Source organism: Desmodus rotundus, unplaced genomic scaffold (assembly GCF_022682495.2).
Source record: "Desmodus rotundus isolate HL8 unplaced genomic scaffold, HLdesRot8A.1 manual_scaffold_352, whole genome shotgun sequence".
Classification (NCBI taxonomy): Eukaryota; Metazoa; Chordata; class Mammalia; order Chiroptera; family Phyllostomidae; genus Desmodus; species Desmodus rotundus.
Window position 1 is genome coordinate 14,157 of NW_026527426.1, and position 14,716 is coordinate 28,872.

The 14,716-nt window shown below is 61.7% G+C and overlaps 1 protein-coding gene across 1 annotated transcript; it reads left to right on the top strand.

Moving 5' to 3' along the window:
- The first annotated feature begins 7,371 nt into the window (after positions 1–7,371).
- LOC128780110 (testis-specific Y-encoded protein 1-like) lies at positions 7,372–9,444 on the top strand. Its single transcript, XM_053917850.2, has 5 exons — positions 7,372–7,705; positions 8,598–8,695; positions 8,861–8,972; positions 9,086–9,231; positions 9,331–9,444. The coding sequence occupies exons 1-5, from the start codon at positions 7,372–7,374 to the stop codon at positions 9,439–9,441; spliced, it is 801 nt and encodes a 266-aa protein (XP_053773825.2). The 3' UTR covers positions 9,442–9,444.
- Positions 9,445–14,716: the final 5,272 nt, after the last annotated feature.

Here is a 14,716-nt window from a genome sequence, read left to right on the forward strand (position 1 = left end):
TTCCCAGGTCAGTCAGTGGTTGCACCCAGGAGACTCCTCTGAGAAACAGCAGGGAAAAGTCAAGCTCAGGACATCTGGACGTTCCCCAGGGCCCCACGTGGTCCGCGGGGATATTTCAAAGGGCAGGGGCCGGCCCCTGTGCCAAGGGAGTGCTTACCCAAAGCGGGATACTTTAACACGTTTCTGCGATTCCCTGTCTCTGGCAATTTGGGCGCCCCCCTACCGGGGCCCGGAAGCACTCAGTGGGCCGCCGTACCGCGCGCCCCCTCCCCAGCTCTCCACACAAACTTGTACGCAGCCATGCTGCACCTGCTCTGCAGCCTGTGGCCCGGGGTCCCTGTCTAAGCCCAGGGCTCCTTCAGCCGATCCCACCTACCTTCTGGTGGCCTCAGGCTCCAGGCAGCACGCTTTTCACGTCCTGGGGCCTCTCAGGGCACGGTGCAATGACTGGGGACACCATGGGTCACAGAGTGGCCCGAGACACCACCATTGGGTGGTGTGCCCCTGCCGCTGAGTGCGCGACTGGGCATTCTTGTTGGGGTGAGAGTCTCGGGGGGGCAGTCCAGAGCATGCGGTGAAGAGGGCAGACCATGCAACCGGCCAGGGAGGACACGGCCTGGGCGCGGTCTTCCCGCGCCAGTGATGGCCGAAGGATTCTGTGTGGTTTTCCCGCACAGGAACAAAGGCTGCCCCGGGGATCGCCTGTGGATGTGGACGCACAGACAGATGGCACCGTGTGCCTGAGTGACGGGGAAAGACACATAAAGGTCTCAGCAGTGCTTCCGCCTCTGTGTCTTTTGTAGCCGGGTCACGCGCCACTCTTAAGCACAAGGGCCGCGCCCCCATTCACACATCCAGTGCACGTGGAATCCTGCCCACGGTCCCATCTCTGACTGGAGGAGATGTGTGATGAGCAGGCCGGGCAGGGCCTGCAGACTCCCTTGCCCCATCACGGCCCCGTCCATGCCACCTTACGACTTCAGCAACCTGTTTCCTCACCCAAGCAGCTCCAGCTCAGGGTCATGAGCCAGAATCCAGATAGGGTCCTGTCAGTGTACTTTGGGCTTGTCCATCTGTATAGTTGCCGTGCTCCCAACACCTGCTGCTACGTAGTTCCTCGACTGAGGACGAAGTTTATGCAGCGGGTAGGCTGCATGTGTGCACTCAGGGACTCCCCAGGCGCCTTCCTTTGCCTCTGCTTGTAAATGGGCACTTGATGTGACAGAGAGTGTCGGGCTCCGGGCTCCGAGGTGCAGTCGCAGATAAGAGGATCTGCTTCAGTTCTGCCCGGAGGGGACGCTTTCGTGTTCCTGTAGGATGAGTGTCAGGAATCCATGCCCCAGGGCTGAGGGCGGAGGCAGCGCTGAAATGTTTGATCTGGAGGACCTCATGCAGCTGACTGAGGTGAGGTGAGGGAATGAAGTGTTGGTGGAAGGGGACATGGTGGCCTTGGAGTAGGGCTGTGGTTGTTCCCCGTAATGAAGGGGAGGGCGATGCCTGGAAGTGTAGCAGTGTGCAGATAGGGAGTTCCGGTGGGAGTAGGAGTAAGTCTACGGGGTAGGGGGTGGGAGGCGGGTAAGTGGTGCAGAAGGAGGATTCCGAGGACGAGCAGGGAGGCAAAGATGGAAGAGCGGGGTGAGGCCGTTGGGCAGAAGCCGAAGGCATGGAGGAGGAAGCGCTTGCGGAGGAGGCTTGTGGAGAAGGGCCTGTGAGAAGGAGGGAAGTGCACCTTGGGGGACTTGGTGCAGGAGGGGCTGGTAGTTGGGGAAGAGGTTGTGCCCGAGGTGACGGTGGTAAGGAAGGAGTTAGCACTGGATGTGTGGTTGGTTCATGTGGGGGAGGGTCTTTGGAAATGTGTCAGCAGAGGAACAGCTGGGGGGTGGGAGAGGAGATCTGGAGGTAGGGAGCGAGCAGGCAGGTGCTGGTAAAATAGCAATCAGTGTGGGAGGAGGAACAGAACGCCCAGGAGGGGAAACGAGAGAGAGAGGAGCTGTGGAAGCTTAGGGGTTGGGGGAAGAAGCGGGAATGCGGGTCCGGGTGTTACAGGAGCTGGTGTTGCGCGCGCAGAAGGAGGTGGTGGCGGAAGACCACCTGAAGACGATGAGGAGCCTGAGGTCCAAACACGGACCTTAGAGGGCTGAGCAGTGCGAGCAAGAGCAGCGACCAGAGCGTGGACAGGTGGAAGTGGCAACGTTGGTGCCGAAGTGGATGACTTCATGCGAGTGGGACAGTTTTGGCCTAGGGCGAAGTGCTGGTGGCAAGGAAGGATGTCTGGTGGAATCTGCAAGTGTGGAGGGAGGAGGTGGTGACTGAAGAGCAGTTGCTGGAGGAGGCGCAGCTTGTGCTGCAGTAGGGAGCCAAGAAGGAGTAGCAGTGAGAGAAGCGTAGGGCCTGCAAGTGGAAGCGGTGGTAGGGGGAGAGAGTTTTCAAGAGCTAGAAGTGAGAAGAAGGCAGGACGAGTAGAGGCTCACACTCTGTTTGTGGAAGGAGTGGGGTAACACGAAGTTCTGCTGAGGGAGAGCAGGGACGGGCAGAATCACCCTGAGGAGAGGCTGCAGGGGCAATTGGTTGCTGGGGGACAGCTGGTGCGGGAGAGCGGCGGGACCCACCGGGAGACCGGCGGGTGGAGGGTCCCGAGGGCGGGGCCCAGGCCAAAGCACATTGGCTAGGCCAGCACTCACCGAAACAGGAGCAGGCTGGGCCTTGACCCATGGGGCCCTGCACCTGGACGCCACTGGAGCCTCCAGGGGCGCTGCAGGCGGAGATGGAGCCCTTGAATGAGCGAGCCAGCAGGGCCTTCTCTGGGTTCGAGTGTGGGGCTTCTTAGAGGAGAAAGTCCCACCTGGAACTCAGAAGCAACGTCCATCAGCGCACGTGTGCATTCTGGGCCGAAGCGCAGTCCTCGGGGCCGCACCGCAGGGACTACAAGGTGCCAGAGCAGGGCCCGGAGTAAGGCATCAGCGGGCTTACTTTGCAAAGGATACGGGCATTTTCCAGAAGGGCTCCGGAGCTCCCACATGGTGCAGAAGAGCTCAGGGTGGGCACCACAGGCAGATGCAGAGCTTTGAGGGCATGCCTCATCTCCATGGAAACAGTGCAGTCCAGACCAGGACACACACCGAGGCTCGTACTGCACAGGTTCTTGTGTGAGTAAGGCTGCAGGAGGGCGCCTTGAGGTTCCACATGCTCAGTCAGAGGCAGGAGTGTGTGGCGTGATGAAGAGGAGGCTCGGCTGCCCATGGGGGCTCTGAGGGCCAGGAACCCCCCTCTCGGGAGCAACAGGAATGGAGCAAAGGAGAGCCACCGTAGGCTCCGTTGCCCTGTGAGGACAAGGCATGGGCCTAGGGGGAAAACGGAGGTGATGCGATGGCACTCTGTTCTCCAGAAACACTGCATTTCCTAGCCGCTCCCTGCTCAGGACCCTGCCTGCAGGCTCCTTGACCTAGAGCAGTTTGTCAAGCACTTAGAGCTGTCCGCCATGATCAGGGAGCGAGAAAAAGAACACGGGGAAACCTCATGATCGATCTGAAGGTGAGGCTGGGTAGAGCAAGGCGGGGCAGGGAGGGAGCTGGGGAGGATCAGCCGCCGTGCCCGGGAACAGGACATGGCACGCACCTGGAGTGAGATTCCTCCCTGGGCGCCCACTCTTCCCAGCAGGTGGATAAAGGCGGTGAGCGAGGCCAGACCCTGCTCTTGTTTGGCACTTGGTCCCACTTCCTCTGTGATGTGATTGTGAAGCCGTATGTCAGTAGGCTCCCTGACATCCTGATATTTGCAGGATCCCCGCATGGCTGGCAGAAGCCGGCGGGTTGAACTTGTTGCAGGCGGCCCTCTTTCCAGCTGCCTTTCTTCCTGACGGTCTAGGCTGTCCGTTTGCCGGGCCACTCGGTGGCGTGAGCATGACCAATGAGAGGCCTCCAGCCTCTCCGCTGGAGGCAGCGCTAGGACCCGCGCCAGCACCCAGCGGTGCTGGACCCACCGCTAGGGCAGCCCTAAGGACGTGCGGCCGTAGTCCTCACTGCTGTCGTTCCCCATCCCAGAGCTTGGCCGGGGGGAGGCGGCGGGGGGCGGGGGGGGGGGGGGTGGGGTGCTGGCGGGATTGCGGAGGTCAGGCCTCCCTGGCAATGCCGGGAAAATCCTTGGTGTGTGAGCCAGCAGTCTAGGATTTGGGTGAGAGCTCGGCCCCGGCCCCTCACCTTTTCTGTTTCTTCTGCAAGTGGGTCTGCCGTGGACTGTGGCCCAATCCTCTGCAGTCCTGTGTGAGGAAGCTGGCGGCAGGAGAAGCGCAGGAGAAAGGGCAGCTTGGCGAGGAGACCACCCTTGGCAGGGCACTCTGCGGAGGAGTGACCCACAGATGGGCCATTTCATTCTTCCCTGGACCCGTCGAGACAGGGAGGACTAAAGCCCAGGACCCCAGGTCTCCAGGCCATCAGGGTAAGACGGGAAGCCCGGAGCGGGCCTCCGTTCCATTGCAAACGGCAGCCTGCACCACTTCGTTGGTGCAGTAGAAAGCGGGTTCTGTCTGGCGAAGCCCGCCTTGGACGAAGGACCGTGCGTGCCCAGAGTATCTCCGCACTCATACTGCTGCGGTGACTCCGCTACCCTGACCTCCCATTCCAGGCCAACCACCCCACCCTGCGGCCCACCTTCCACCCCTTGATCGGTGGCCTGCACAATGCTCTTGCCACCTCCACTCCCACACATGTGTAGGAAGCATGAGAGGTTCCTCGAGTCCCTCCTGTGCCCCCTTCAGATCCTCACAGCCATCGCGGGCATGCTTCTGGGCCTCCTGCGCCCTCCACCACCACGGAACCCTGGTCATTGTGGAGGAAAGTGTTGAACACAAGGGTGCAGGGCATCGAAGAGGTCTGCGCTGCAGGTGCCATGCTCTCTCATTCCTAGAGGCTTGCACCTTTGTGAAAGACATTTCGCCCTCGGGGCTCCTGTTAGTTACACAGGGCACAGGCCAGGGTGAGGGACCCTGTGGTTGGGCTCTTCGATCCGCATGCAATGTGCAAATCACCCACAAATGCACTCTGTGCGGTGTTCGGATTCATTTGAGACGAGGAGCAAAGAAGCACATGGACTGCACATCTTAGAGCGTAGATTGCGCGCACAGCTTTCCGGGAATTCGAGACTCGGGCAATGTTTGAGTGATTCGGGGACGAGCCCGGCCATCAACATCCCCGCTGGGGATCTCTCCCCTACGTGGGAGTGAGGGTTAGTTACTCCGTCCACCCTGGGTGACACAGGGAAGCCCGAGGGTTTGGCGAGCTGGGCCAGGCAGGACGGGCCCCTCCCAGTCAGCGGCCGATGGCCCTGCGGGCTTTTGCTCCTGCACGCAGAAGGAATGCAATCCTGCCTACGATACGGGTTCTCTGGAGGGTGGTCCAGATGTTGCCCAGTCTGCAAGCCCCACGGCTGACCCCCACCCCTTACTTGCAGCCCAGCCGACCCCCCGGCACAGGTGCAACCCTCATAATGGCCATGTGATGACAGGTCCACCCATACCACCACCCTCACGGAAGGCCATCTCATTTTCCCACTGGCAGAATCAAGCCGAACATCCTGGGGTGGAGTGCACACAGCAGGCTACCCAGTGACACCGCAAGGTGTTTCAGCCTCTGTGCACTCTCCTTGCTTGAACGGCTGCACCTTCACTTGACAGGAACGTCAACTTTGGTTTCCGGGGTGTGCCCCACCGTTGCACATTCTGCTTCAGTGTGCAAGACCTCCGTGCGCTGACACGGATTTCCACGTCTCCCTTTGGTGTGACTGAGTGCTGCGTGGCGCTGCCCCGGGCACCTGCTTGCACACAGCAGGGCCTGAGCAGCCTCCCGGGCCGGCCACCACACACCTCACACTCCTACTCCTGCACCCTTCCCTGGAAACCTACCCCACAGCCTGGCGTTGGCTCTGCCCGTGAACTCCCTTGGTTCCCGTTACTCGCCCTGCCGCTCCCGGTAGCGGTGGAGCCCACCGGCCCCGGGCACCAGTCCCCTGCGACGAACGGGTTAGATGTCCGTGAGCAAGGGCAGATTTTCGAGAGCAGGGGCGCGTGAGAAATGCAGGGTAGCTGAAGAGAGGGGGACATACCGGTCACGAACCCCTTGCCTTCACTCCTGCTCTCAGAGGGCCAGCAGGCCTTAGTTTCTTTCAGCAACGCAGCCTGAAATGGGGACACCTGGGGCCCATCTTTCCCTTAGCGAAGCAGGGTAGAAAGAGTTGGCGACGCAGAGTTCCCAACGGCATTCCCACACCTGAACGGGTCACTGGGGCAGAGGGCCAGATGGGTGCTGTGTGAAACGCAGCAACCCCGTAAGAAGGAGCTGCCTTGCCTACTTAAGGCAGCGTGTTGCTGTAGCTCACTGGAATCCCCAGGTGGGGAGGGGACAGAGAGCCGGGCGCAAGGACAGACAGGGAGCGGGACTGAAAGAGGGAACAGGGAGAAGGTGACACATGGACAGAAAGACTGAATGCACCCTTTGCTTGGCTCTTTGCCCTCTTGAAGGGAGGCCAGAGTCTTCTTCTGGCACGGGCTTTCCCTCTGGCTGGCCCCGGCCCCTTGCAGGGGCTGTCCTCCCAGGAATAGCCTCTGCTCCCAGGACGCGCGTCCCTGTGCCTCTCTCCCTTGGTTTACCCAGGGACCCTGGGAAGGTGCCATGGAGAGGTGAAGAGGTAGTGAGCAGCTCTAGTTAGCACCTGCAGGAAACACACAGCAGACGGCCACGGCCAGGGAAGGGCCGCAAAAGGTCAGAGAGTGAACTTCGTGGGCACCGCCTTGATGCGAGAGAGGGTTAGCTGCGCAAGGGAGGGGGCTGACAGGCGGGACTAGGAGTGTGCCGCTCAGGGGAGCCTCGGTTGGAGGACCCCAGAGGAGGCGAGCAGGCTGGGCGTGGCTGACAGCCCGCTCCTTGATCCCTGGTCTTCCTCTCCACTAGGGGGCGACTGAAAGGTACAGGCGCGCTGCGCGGGATCCCGCCAGAACCTGGGGTCGCCAGGGCCCCAGGAATGCTGACAGAGCAGGGATAAGGGCGGTGCCCCTTGGCAGCTGCCCGGCCGCCGAGCCCGCAGACATGGCGAGTCCTGCTGGGCACGCAATCGGCGGTGCATCGTGCGCTATGGGGGTGACCACAGCCCCTGCCAGGGCCCTCCAGGTGACAGGGCTGCCGGGGTGCCGAGGCAGTGCAGCACGAGGGGACCGTGGCGGCCGCCGGGGGTGGCGTTGGGGGCCAGGTGGCGGAGGGCTGGCCAAGGATCGCTACAAGGGAAGGGCGAATGCTATGCAGAAGCCCAGGCCCTCAGAGCCTGCTGGAGGGGGCGAGCCTGGCTGGGTGGAGGGTGGCGCTGCGGGCGGGGTTGGTGCTGGACATGCGGGGTCTCGTGCAGGTGCTGGAAGTGGGGGCAGGAGGCCAGAAGTCGGCTGCAGAAGAGGCCCCATTAAGGGCCGAGGAGAAGCCAGGTGGGAGCAGCGCGCGGCCGCCACTGGAGGTGCTGGAGGCCCTGCAGTGGCAGCTGAGCGCCGAGAGTGCCCGAGGCCGCAGGGACTACCTTGCTGTGAAGCTGGCCACGGCCCAGCGGCGGAAGCCCATTCTGGAGCGTAGGCGGAGCGTCATCCAGCGCATCCCCGGTTTCTGGGCCAAAGCCATATCCTTCCCCGTGCTGTGTGTGGTGGTGGTTGGCATGGTGGAGGAGGACGGCTGTGGTGAGAGGGCGAGGAGGAGGGTCCGGGCTTGTGAGGGGGTTGTGCGCGGAGGACAGAGCCTGGCACCTGCAGAGGCATAGGAAGACAGGGGAGAGGGGCCGTGGCGGGTGATGGGAGGCATGGAGAGGGAGGGCCGGGCAGGGAGGGAAGGGCTGTCTCTGGCCGTCAGAGCAGAAGGTGTGGGCACCAGCCACCATTCCCGCGCTGCAGATATCCGGGGCGCATTGCTACAACCCAAGAGCCCAGAGGAGAGCTTTGCCCAGGGGGCTCGGGGAAGGAGACACGTGGCCCGCGCCCACCTCCCTGATGCCTTCCTTCCCGTGTTCTTGTCAGACGGCAGGTCCCAAGAAGGTTTGGGGGCAGGCCACAGAGCCTGTTCCCACCCTCCTTCCCTAGGCACACCCAGGCGAGCCTCTCCGGGCACGTGCACACACACAGACGCGCAGACACACCCTTTTGGTGGCAAGCCGCCTGTTTGGGGGAGTTCCAAAGGGGAACGCTGCCTTCCTGCAGCGCAGGGGTGTCTGGAAACGACTGCGTGGTGACACGGTCTCTGCGGAACAGGCGCACTGCTTTCTCTGGGACCCCAAGGGACAGGGAAAGGGCACGGGCAGAGGACCTCAGCGCTGAGTCCTCTGCGCCAGCACAGCCTCCCGAAGGGCTGGTGTCTGGGAAGGAGTGGAGGGGGCGCCTGCCGTCGCAGTGCAGGCAGCCTCAGGAGAACATGAGCCCAGAGGTAGCAGACTGGGGAGCCAGTGTGAGTAAAGGCAGTCGGGGAGGGCACAGCAAGAGGGCACACGTGCGGAGTCCAGGTGGGAGGGCCTCGGCAGTCTCTGTTTCGGGTTCAGTCGAAATCCGTGGCTCTCAGCTGTGCGTGGCCTTGGCTCTGAAGGCTTCTTGACCAAAGAGCAGATTCAGAACCACCCCCAGATATCAGCCATCATCAGTGACCAAGACGAAGACATGCTTGAGTACTTGCTCACTGTGGAGGTCAGACTGGGGTGGCAGAGGGGCAGTCAGGTGTGGGGGGCCTGGGCTCCAGGCGGGAGTGGTCCGAGCACAGGGAGGAAGGGAGGGGGAGGCGGGTGCTTCCCGCCAGCAGGCAAAGTCAGGCAGCTGGGTCAGATGACACCTGCGCCCACCACGTCTCCACAGGTGCAGGAACTGGTTGGTCCGAAGCACCGCTGCAGGCTGAAGTTCTTCTTTCGGAGCAACCCCTACTTCCTGAATGAAGTGATCATCAAGGAGTACCATGTGAGCCTTGCAGGTGAGGTGGGGTTGCTGGACTCGGGTGTGGGAGGGCAAGGAGAAGGGGTGGGGTGGGAGACCGGTGTGGACACCGGGCAGTAGGAAAGCACACAGGCAGGTCCTTCGCTTCAGGCTATCGGGCCACTCGTTCCACTGCCGTCGACTGGTTCTGGGACTATGAACGCGGAGTTCCCAGCCGCAGGCAGGACACAAGCAGCGTCAACCTCTTCAACTGGCTGTCAGAGCACAGTCTTCCTGGCTCGGGCAAGATTGCTGAGGTGAGGCTGCACTGGCCATGGTCAGAAAGGGCGATGCTGGAGGCCCCGGGGTGTTTGGAGCTGTCAGGGACAGTGCTTGCAGGGGCTGTTTCATTTCAGCTCATAAGTGAGGACCTGTGGCCCAGTCCCCTGAGGCACTACCTCAGGGGTACAAAGGCCCCACTGGAGGGAGCTGCAAGAGGACCCGTTGCCGAGGAGCCCAGGGGCTAGGCGTTCCCAGGTCAGTCAGTGGTTGCACCCAGGAGACTCCTCTGAGAAACAGCAGGGAAAAGTCAAGCTCAGGACATCTGGACGTTCCCCAGGGCCCCACGTGGTCCGCGGGGATATTTCAAAGGGCAGGGGCCGGCCCCTGTGCCAAGGGAGTGCTTACCCAAAGCGGGATACTTTAACACGTTTCTGCGATTCCCTGTCTCTGGCAATTTGGGCGCCCCCCTACCGGGGCCCGGAAGCACTCAGTGGGCCGCCGTACCGCGCGCCCCCTCCCCAGCTCTCCACACAAACTTGTACGCAGCCATGCTGCACCTGCTCTGCAGCCTGTGGCCCGGGGTCCCTGTCTAAGCCCAGGGCTCCTTCAGCCGATCCCACCTACCTTCTGGTGGCCTCAGGCTCCAGGCAGCACGCTTTTCACGTCCTGGGGCCTCTCAGGGCACGGTGCAATGACTGGGGACACCATGGGTCACAGAGTGGCCCGAGACACCACCATTGGGTGGTGTGCCCCTGCCGCTGAGTGCGCGACTGGGCATTCTTGTTGGGGTGAGAGTCTCGGGGGGGCAGTCCAGAGCATGCGGTGAAGAGGGCAGACCATGCAACCGGCCAGGGAGGACACGGCCTGGGCGCGGTCTTCCCGCGCCAGTGATGGCCGAAGGATTCTGTGTGGTTTTCCCGCACAGGAACAAAGGCTGCCCCGGGGATCGCCTGTGGATGTGGACGCACAGACAGATGGCACCGTGTGCCTGAGTGACGGGGAAAGACACATAAAGGTCTCAGCAGTGCTTCCGCCTCTGTGTCTTTTGTAGCCGGGTCACGCGCCACTCTTAAGCACAAGGGCCGCGCCCCCATTCACACATCCAGTGCACGTGGAATCCTGCCCACGGTCCCATCTCTGACTGGAGGAGATGTGTGATGAGCAGGCCGGGCAGGGCCTGCAGACTCCCTTGCCCCATCACGGCCCCGTCCATGCCACCTTACGACTTCAGCAACCTGTTTCCTCACCCAAGCAGCTCCAGCTCAGGGTCATGAGCCAGAATCCAGATAGGGTCCTGTCAGTGTACTTTGGGCTTGTCCATCTGTATAGTTGCCGTGCTCCCAACACCTGCTGCTACGTAGTTCCTCGACTGAGGACGAAGTTTATGCAGCGGGTAGGCTGCATGTGTGCACTCAGGGACTCCCCAGGCGCCTTCCTTTGCCTCTGCTTGTAAATGGGCACTTGATGTGACAGAGAGTGTCGGGCTCCGGGCTCCGAGGTGCAGTCGCAGATAAGAGGATCTGCTTCAGTTCTGCCCGGAGGGGACGCTTTCGTGTTCCTGTAGGATGAGTGTCAGGAATCCATGCCCCAGGGCTGAGGGCGGAGGCAGCGCTGAAATGTTTGATCTGGAGGACCTCATGCAGCTGACTGAGGTGAGGTGAGGGAATGAAGTGTTGGTGGAAGGGGACATGGTGGCCTTGGAGTAGGGCTGTGGTTGTTCCCCGTAATGAAGGGGAGGGCGATGCCTGGAAGTGTAGCAGTGTGCAGATAGGGAGTTCCGGTGGGAGTAGGAGTAAGTCTACGGGGTAGGGGGTGGGAGGCGGGTAAGTGGTGCAGAAGGAGGATTCCGAGGACGAGCAGGGAGGCAAAGATGGAAGAGCGGGGTGAGGCCGTTGGGCAGAAGCCGAAGGCATGGAGGAGGAAGCGCTTGCGGAGGAGGCTTGTGGAGAAGGGCCTGTGAGAAGGAGGGAAGTGCACCTTGGGGGACTTGGTGCAGGAGGGGCTGGTAGTTGGGGAAGAGGTTGTGCCCGAGGTGACGGTGGTAAGGAAGGAGTTAGCACTGGATGTGTGGTTGGTTCATGTGGGGGAGGGTCTTTGGAAATGTGTCAGCAGAGGAACAGCTGGGGGGTGGGAGAGGAGATCTGGAGGTAGGGAGCGAGCAGGCAGGTGCTGGTAAAATAGCAATCAGTGTGGGAGGAGGAACAGAACGCCCAGGAGGGGAAACGAGAGAGAGAGGAGCTGTGGAAGCTTAGGGGTTGGGGGAAGAAGCGGGAATGCGGGTCCGGGTGTTACAGGAGCTGGTGTTGCGCGCGCAGAAGGAGGTGGTGGCGGAAGACCACCTGAAGACGATGAGGAGCCTGAGGTCCAAACACGGACCTTAGAGGGCTGAGCAGTGCGAGCAAGAGCAGCGACCAGAGCGTGGACAGGTGGAAGTGGCAACGTTGGTGCCGAAGTGGATGACTTCATGCGAGTGGGACAGTTTTGGCCTAGGGCGAAGTGCTGGTGGCAAGGAAGGATGTCTGGTGGAATCTGCAAGTGTGGAGGGAGGAGGTGGTGACTGAAGAGCAGTTGCTGGAGGAGGCGCAGCTTGTGCTGCAGTAGGGAGCCAAGAAGGAGTAGCAGTGAGAGAAGCGTAGGGCCTGCAAGTGGAAGCGGTGGTAGGGGGAGAGAGTTTTCAAGAGCTAGAAGTGAGAAGAAGGCAGGACGAGTAGAGGCTCACACTCTGTTTGTGGAAGGAGTGGGGTAACACGAAGTTCTGCTGAGGGAGAGCAGGGACGGGCAGAATCACCCTGAGGAGAGGCTGCAGGGGCAATTGGTTGCTGGGGGACAGCTGGTGCGGGAGAGCGGCGGGACCCACCGGGAGACCGGCGGGTGGAGGGTCCCGAGGGCGGGGCCCAGGCCAAAGCACATTGGCTAGGCCAGCACTCACCGAAACAGGAGCAGGCTGGGCCTTGACCCATGGGGCCCTGCACCTGGACGCCACTGGAGCCTCCAGGGGCGCTGCAGGCGGAGATGGAGCCCTTGAATGAGCGAGCCAGCAGGGCCTTCTCTGGGTTCGAGTGTGGGGCTTCTTAGAGGAGAAAGTCCCACCTGGAACTCAGAAGCAACGTCCATCAGCGCACGTGTGCATTCTGGGCCGAAGCGCAGTCCTCGGGGCCGCACCGCAGGGACTACAAGGTGCCAGAGCAGGGCCCGGAGTAAGGCATCAGCGGGCTTACTTTGCAAAGGATACGGGCATTTTCCAGAAGGGCTCCGGAGCTCCCACATGGTGCAGAAGAGCTCAGGGTGGGCACCACAGGCAGATGCAGAGCTTTGAGGGCATGCCTCATCTCCATGGAAACAGTGCAGTCCAGACCAGGACACACACCGAGGCTCGTACTGCACAGGTTCTTGTGTGAGTAAGGCTGCAGGAGGGCGCCTTGAGGTTCCACATGCTCAGTCAGAGGCAGGAGTGTGTGGCGTGATGAAGAGGAGGCTCGGCTGCCCATGGGGGCTCTGAGGGCCAGGAACCCCCCTCTCGGGAGCAACAGGAATGGAGCAAAGGAGAGCCACCGTAGGCTCCGTTGCCCTGTGAGGACAAGGCATGGGCCTAGGGGGAAAACGGAGGTGATGCGATGGCACTCTGTTCTCCAGAAACACTGCATTTCCTAGCCGCTCCCTGCTCAGGACCCTGCCTGCAGGCTCCTTGACCTAGAGCAGTTTGTCAAGCACTTAGAGCTGTCCGCCATGATCAGGGAGCGAGAAAAAGAACACGGGGAAACCTCATGATCGATCTGAAGGTGAGGCTGGGTAGAGCAAGGCGGGGCAGGGAGGGAGCTGGGGAGGATCAGCCGCCGTGCCCGGGAACAGGACATGGCACGCACCTGGAGTGAGATTCCTCCCTGGGCGCCCACTCTTCCCAGCAGGTGGATAAAGGCGGTGAGCGAGGCCAGACCCTGCTCTTGTTTGGCACTTGGTCCCACTTCCTCTGTGATGTGATTGTGAAGCCGTATGTCAGTAGGCTCCCTGACATCCTGATATTTGCAGGATCCCCGCATGGCTGGCAGAAGCCGGCGGGTTGAACTTGTTGCAGGCGGCCCTCTTTCCAGCTGCCTTTCTTCCTGACGGTCTAGGCTGTCCGTTTGCCGGGCCACTCGGTGGCGTGAGCATGACCAATGAGAGGCCTCCAGCCTCTCCGCTGGAGGCAGCGCTAGGACCCGCGCCAGCACCCAGCGGTGCTGGACCCACCGCTAGGGCAGCCCTAAGGACGTGCGGCCGTAGTCCTCACTGCTGTCGTTCCCCATCCCAGAGCTTGGCCGGGGGGAGGCGGCGGGGGGCGGGGGGGGGGGGGTGGGGTGCTGGCGGGATTGCGGAGGTCAGGCCTCCCTGGCAATGCCGGGAAAATCCTTGGTGTGTGAGCCAGCAGTCTAGGATTTGGGTGAGAGCTCGGCCCCGGCCCCTCACCTTTTCTGTTTCTTCTGCAAGTGGGTCTGCCGTGGACTGTGGCCCAATCCTCTGCAGTCCTGTGTGAGGAAGCTGGCGGCAGGAGAAGCGCAGGAGAAAGGGCAGCTTGGCGAGGAGACCACCCTTGGCAGGGCACTCTGCGGAGGAGTGACCCACAGATGGGCCATTTCATTCTTCCCTGGACCCGTCGAGACAGGGAGGACTAAAGCCCAGGACCCCAGGTCTCCAGGCCATCAGGGTAAGACGGGAAGCCCGGAGCGGGCCTCCGTTCCATTGCAAACGGCAGCCTGCACCACTTCGTTGGTGCAGTAGAAAGCGGGTTCTGTCTGGCGAAGCCCGCCTTGGACGAAGGACCGTGCGTGCCCAGAGTATCTCCGCACTCATACTGCTGCGGTGACTCCGCTACCCTGACCTCCCATTCCAGGCCAACCACCCCACCCTGCGGCCCACCTTCCACCCCTTGATCGGTGGCCTGCACAATGCTCTTGCCACCTCCACTCCCACACATGTGTAGGAAGCATGAGAGGTTCCTCGAGTCCCTCCTGTGCCCCCTTCAGATCCTCACAGCATCGCGGGCATGCTTCTGGGCCTCCTGCGCCCTCCACCACCACGGAACCCTGGTCATTGTGGAGGAAAGTGTTGAACACAAGGGTGCAGGGCATCGAAGAGGTCTGCGCTGCAGGTGCCATGCTCTCTCATTCCTAGAGGCTTGCACCTTTGTGAAAGGACATTTCGCCCTCGGGGCTCCTGTTAGTTACACAGGGCACAGGCCAGGGTGAGGGACCCTGTGGTTGGGCTCTTCGATCCGCATGCAATGTGCAAATCACCCACAAATGCACTCTGTGCGGTGTTCGGATTCATTTGAGGACGAGGAGCAAAGAAGCACATGGACTGCACATCTTAGAGCGTAGATTGCGCGCACAGCTTTCCGGGAATTCGAGACTCGGGCAATGTTTGAGTGATTCGGGGGACGAGCCCGGCCATCAACATCCCCGCTGGGGATCTCTCCCCTACGTGGGAGTGAGGGTTAGTTACTCCGTCCACCCTGGGTGACACAGGGAAGCCCGAGGGTTTGGC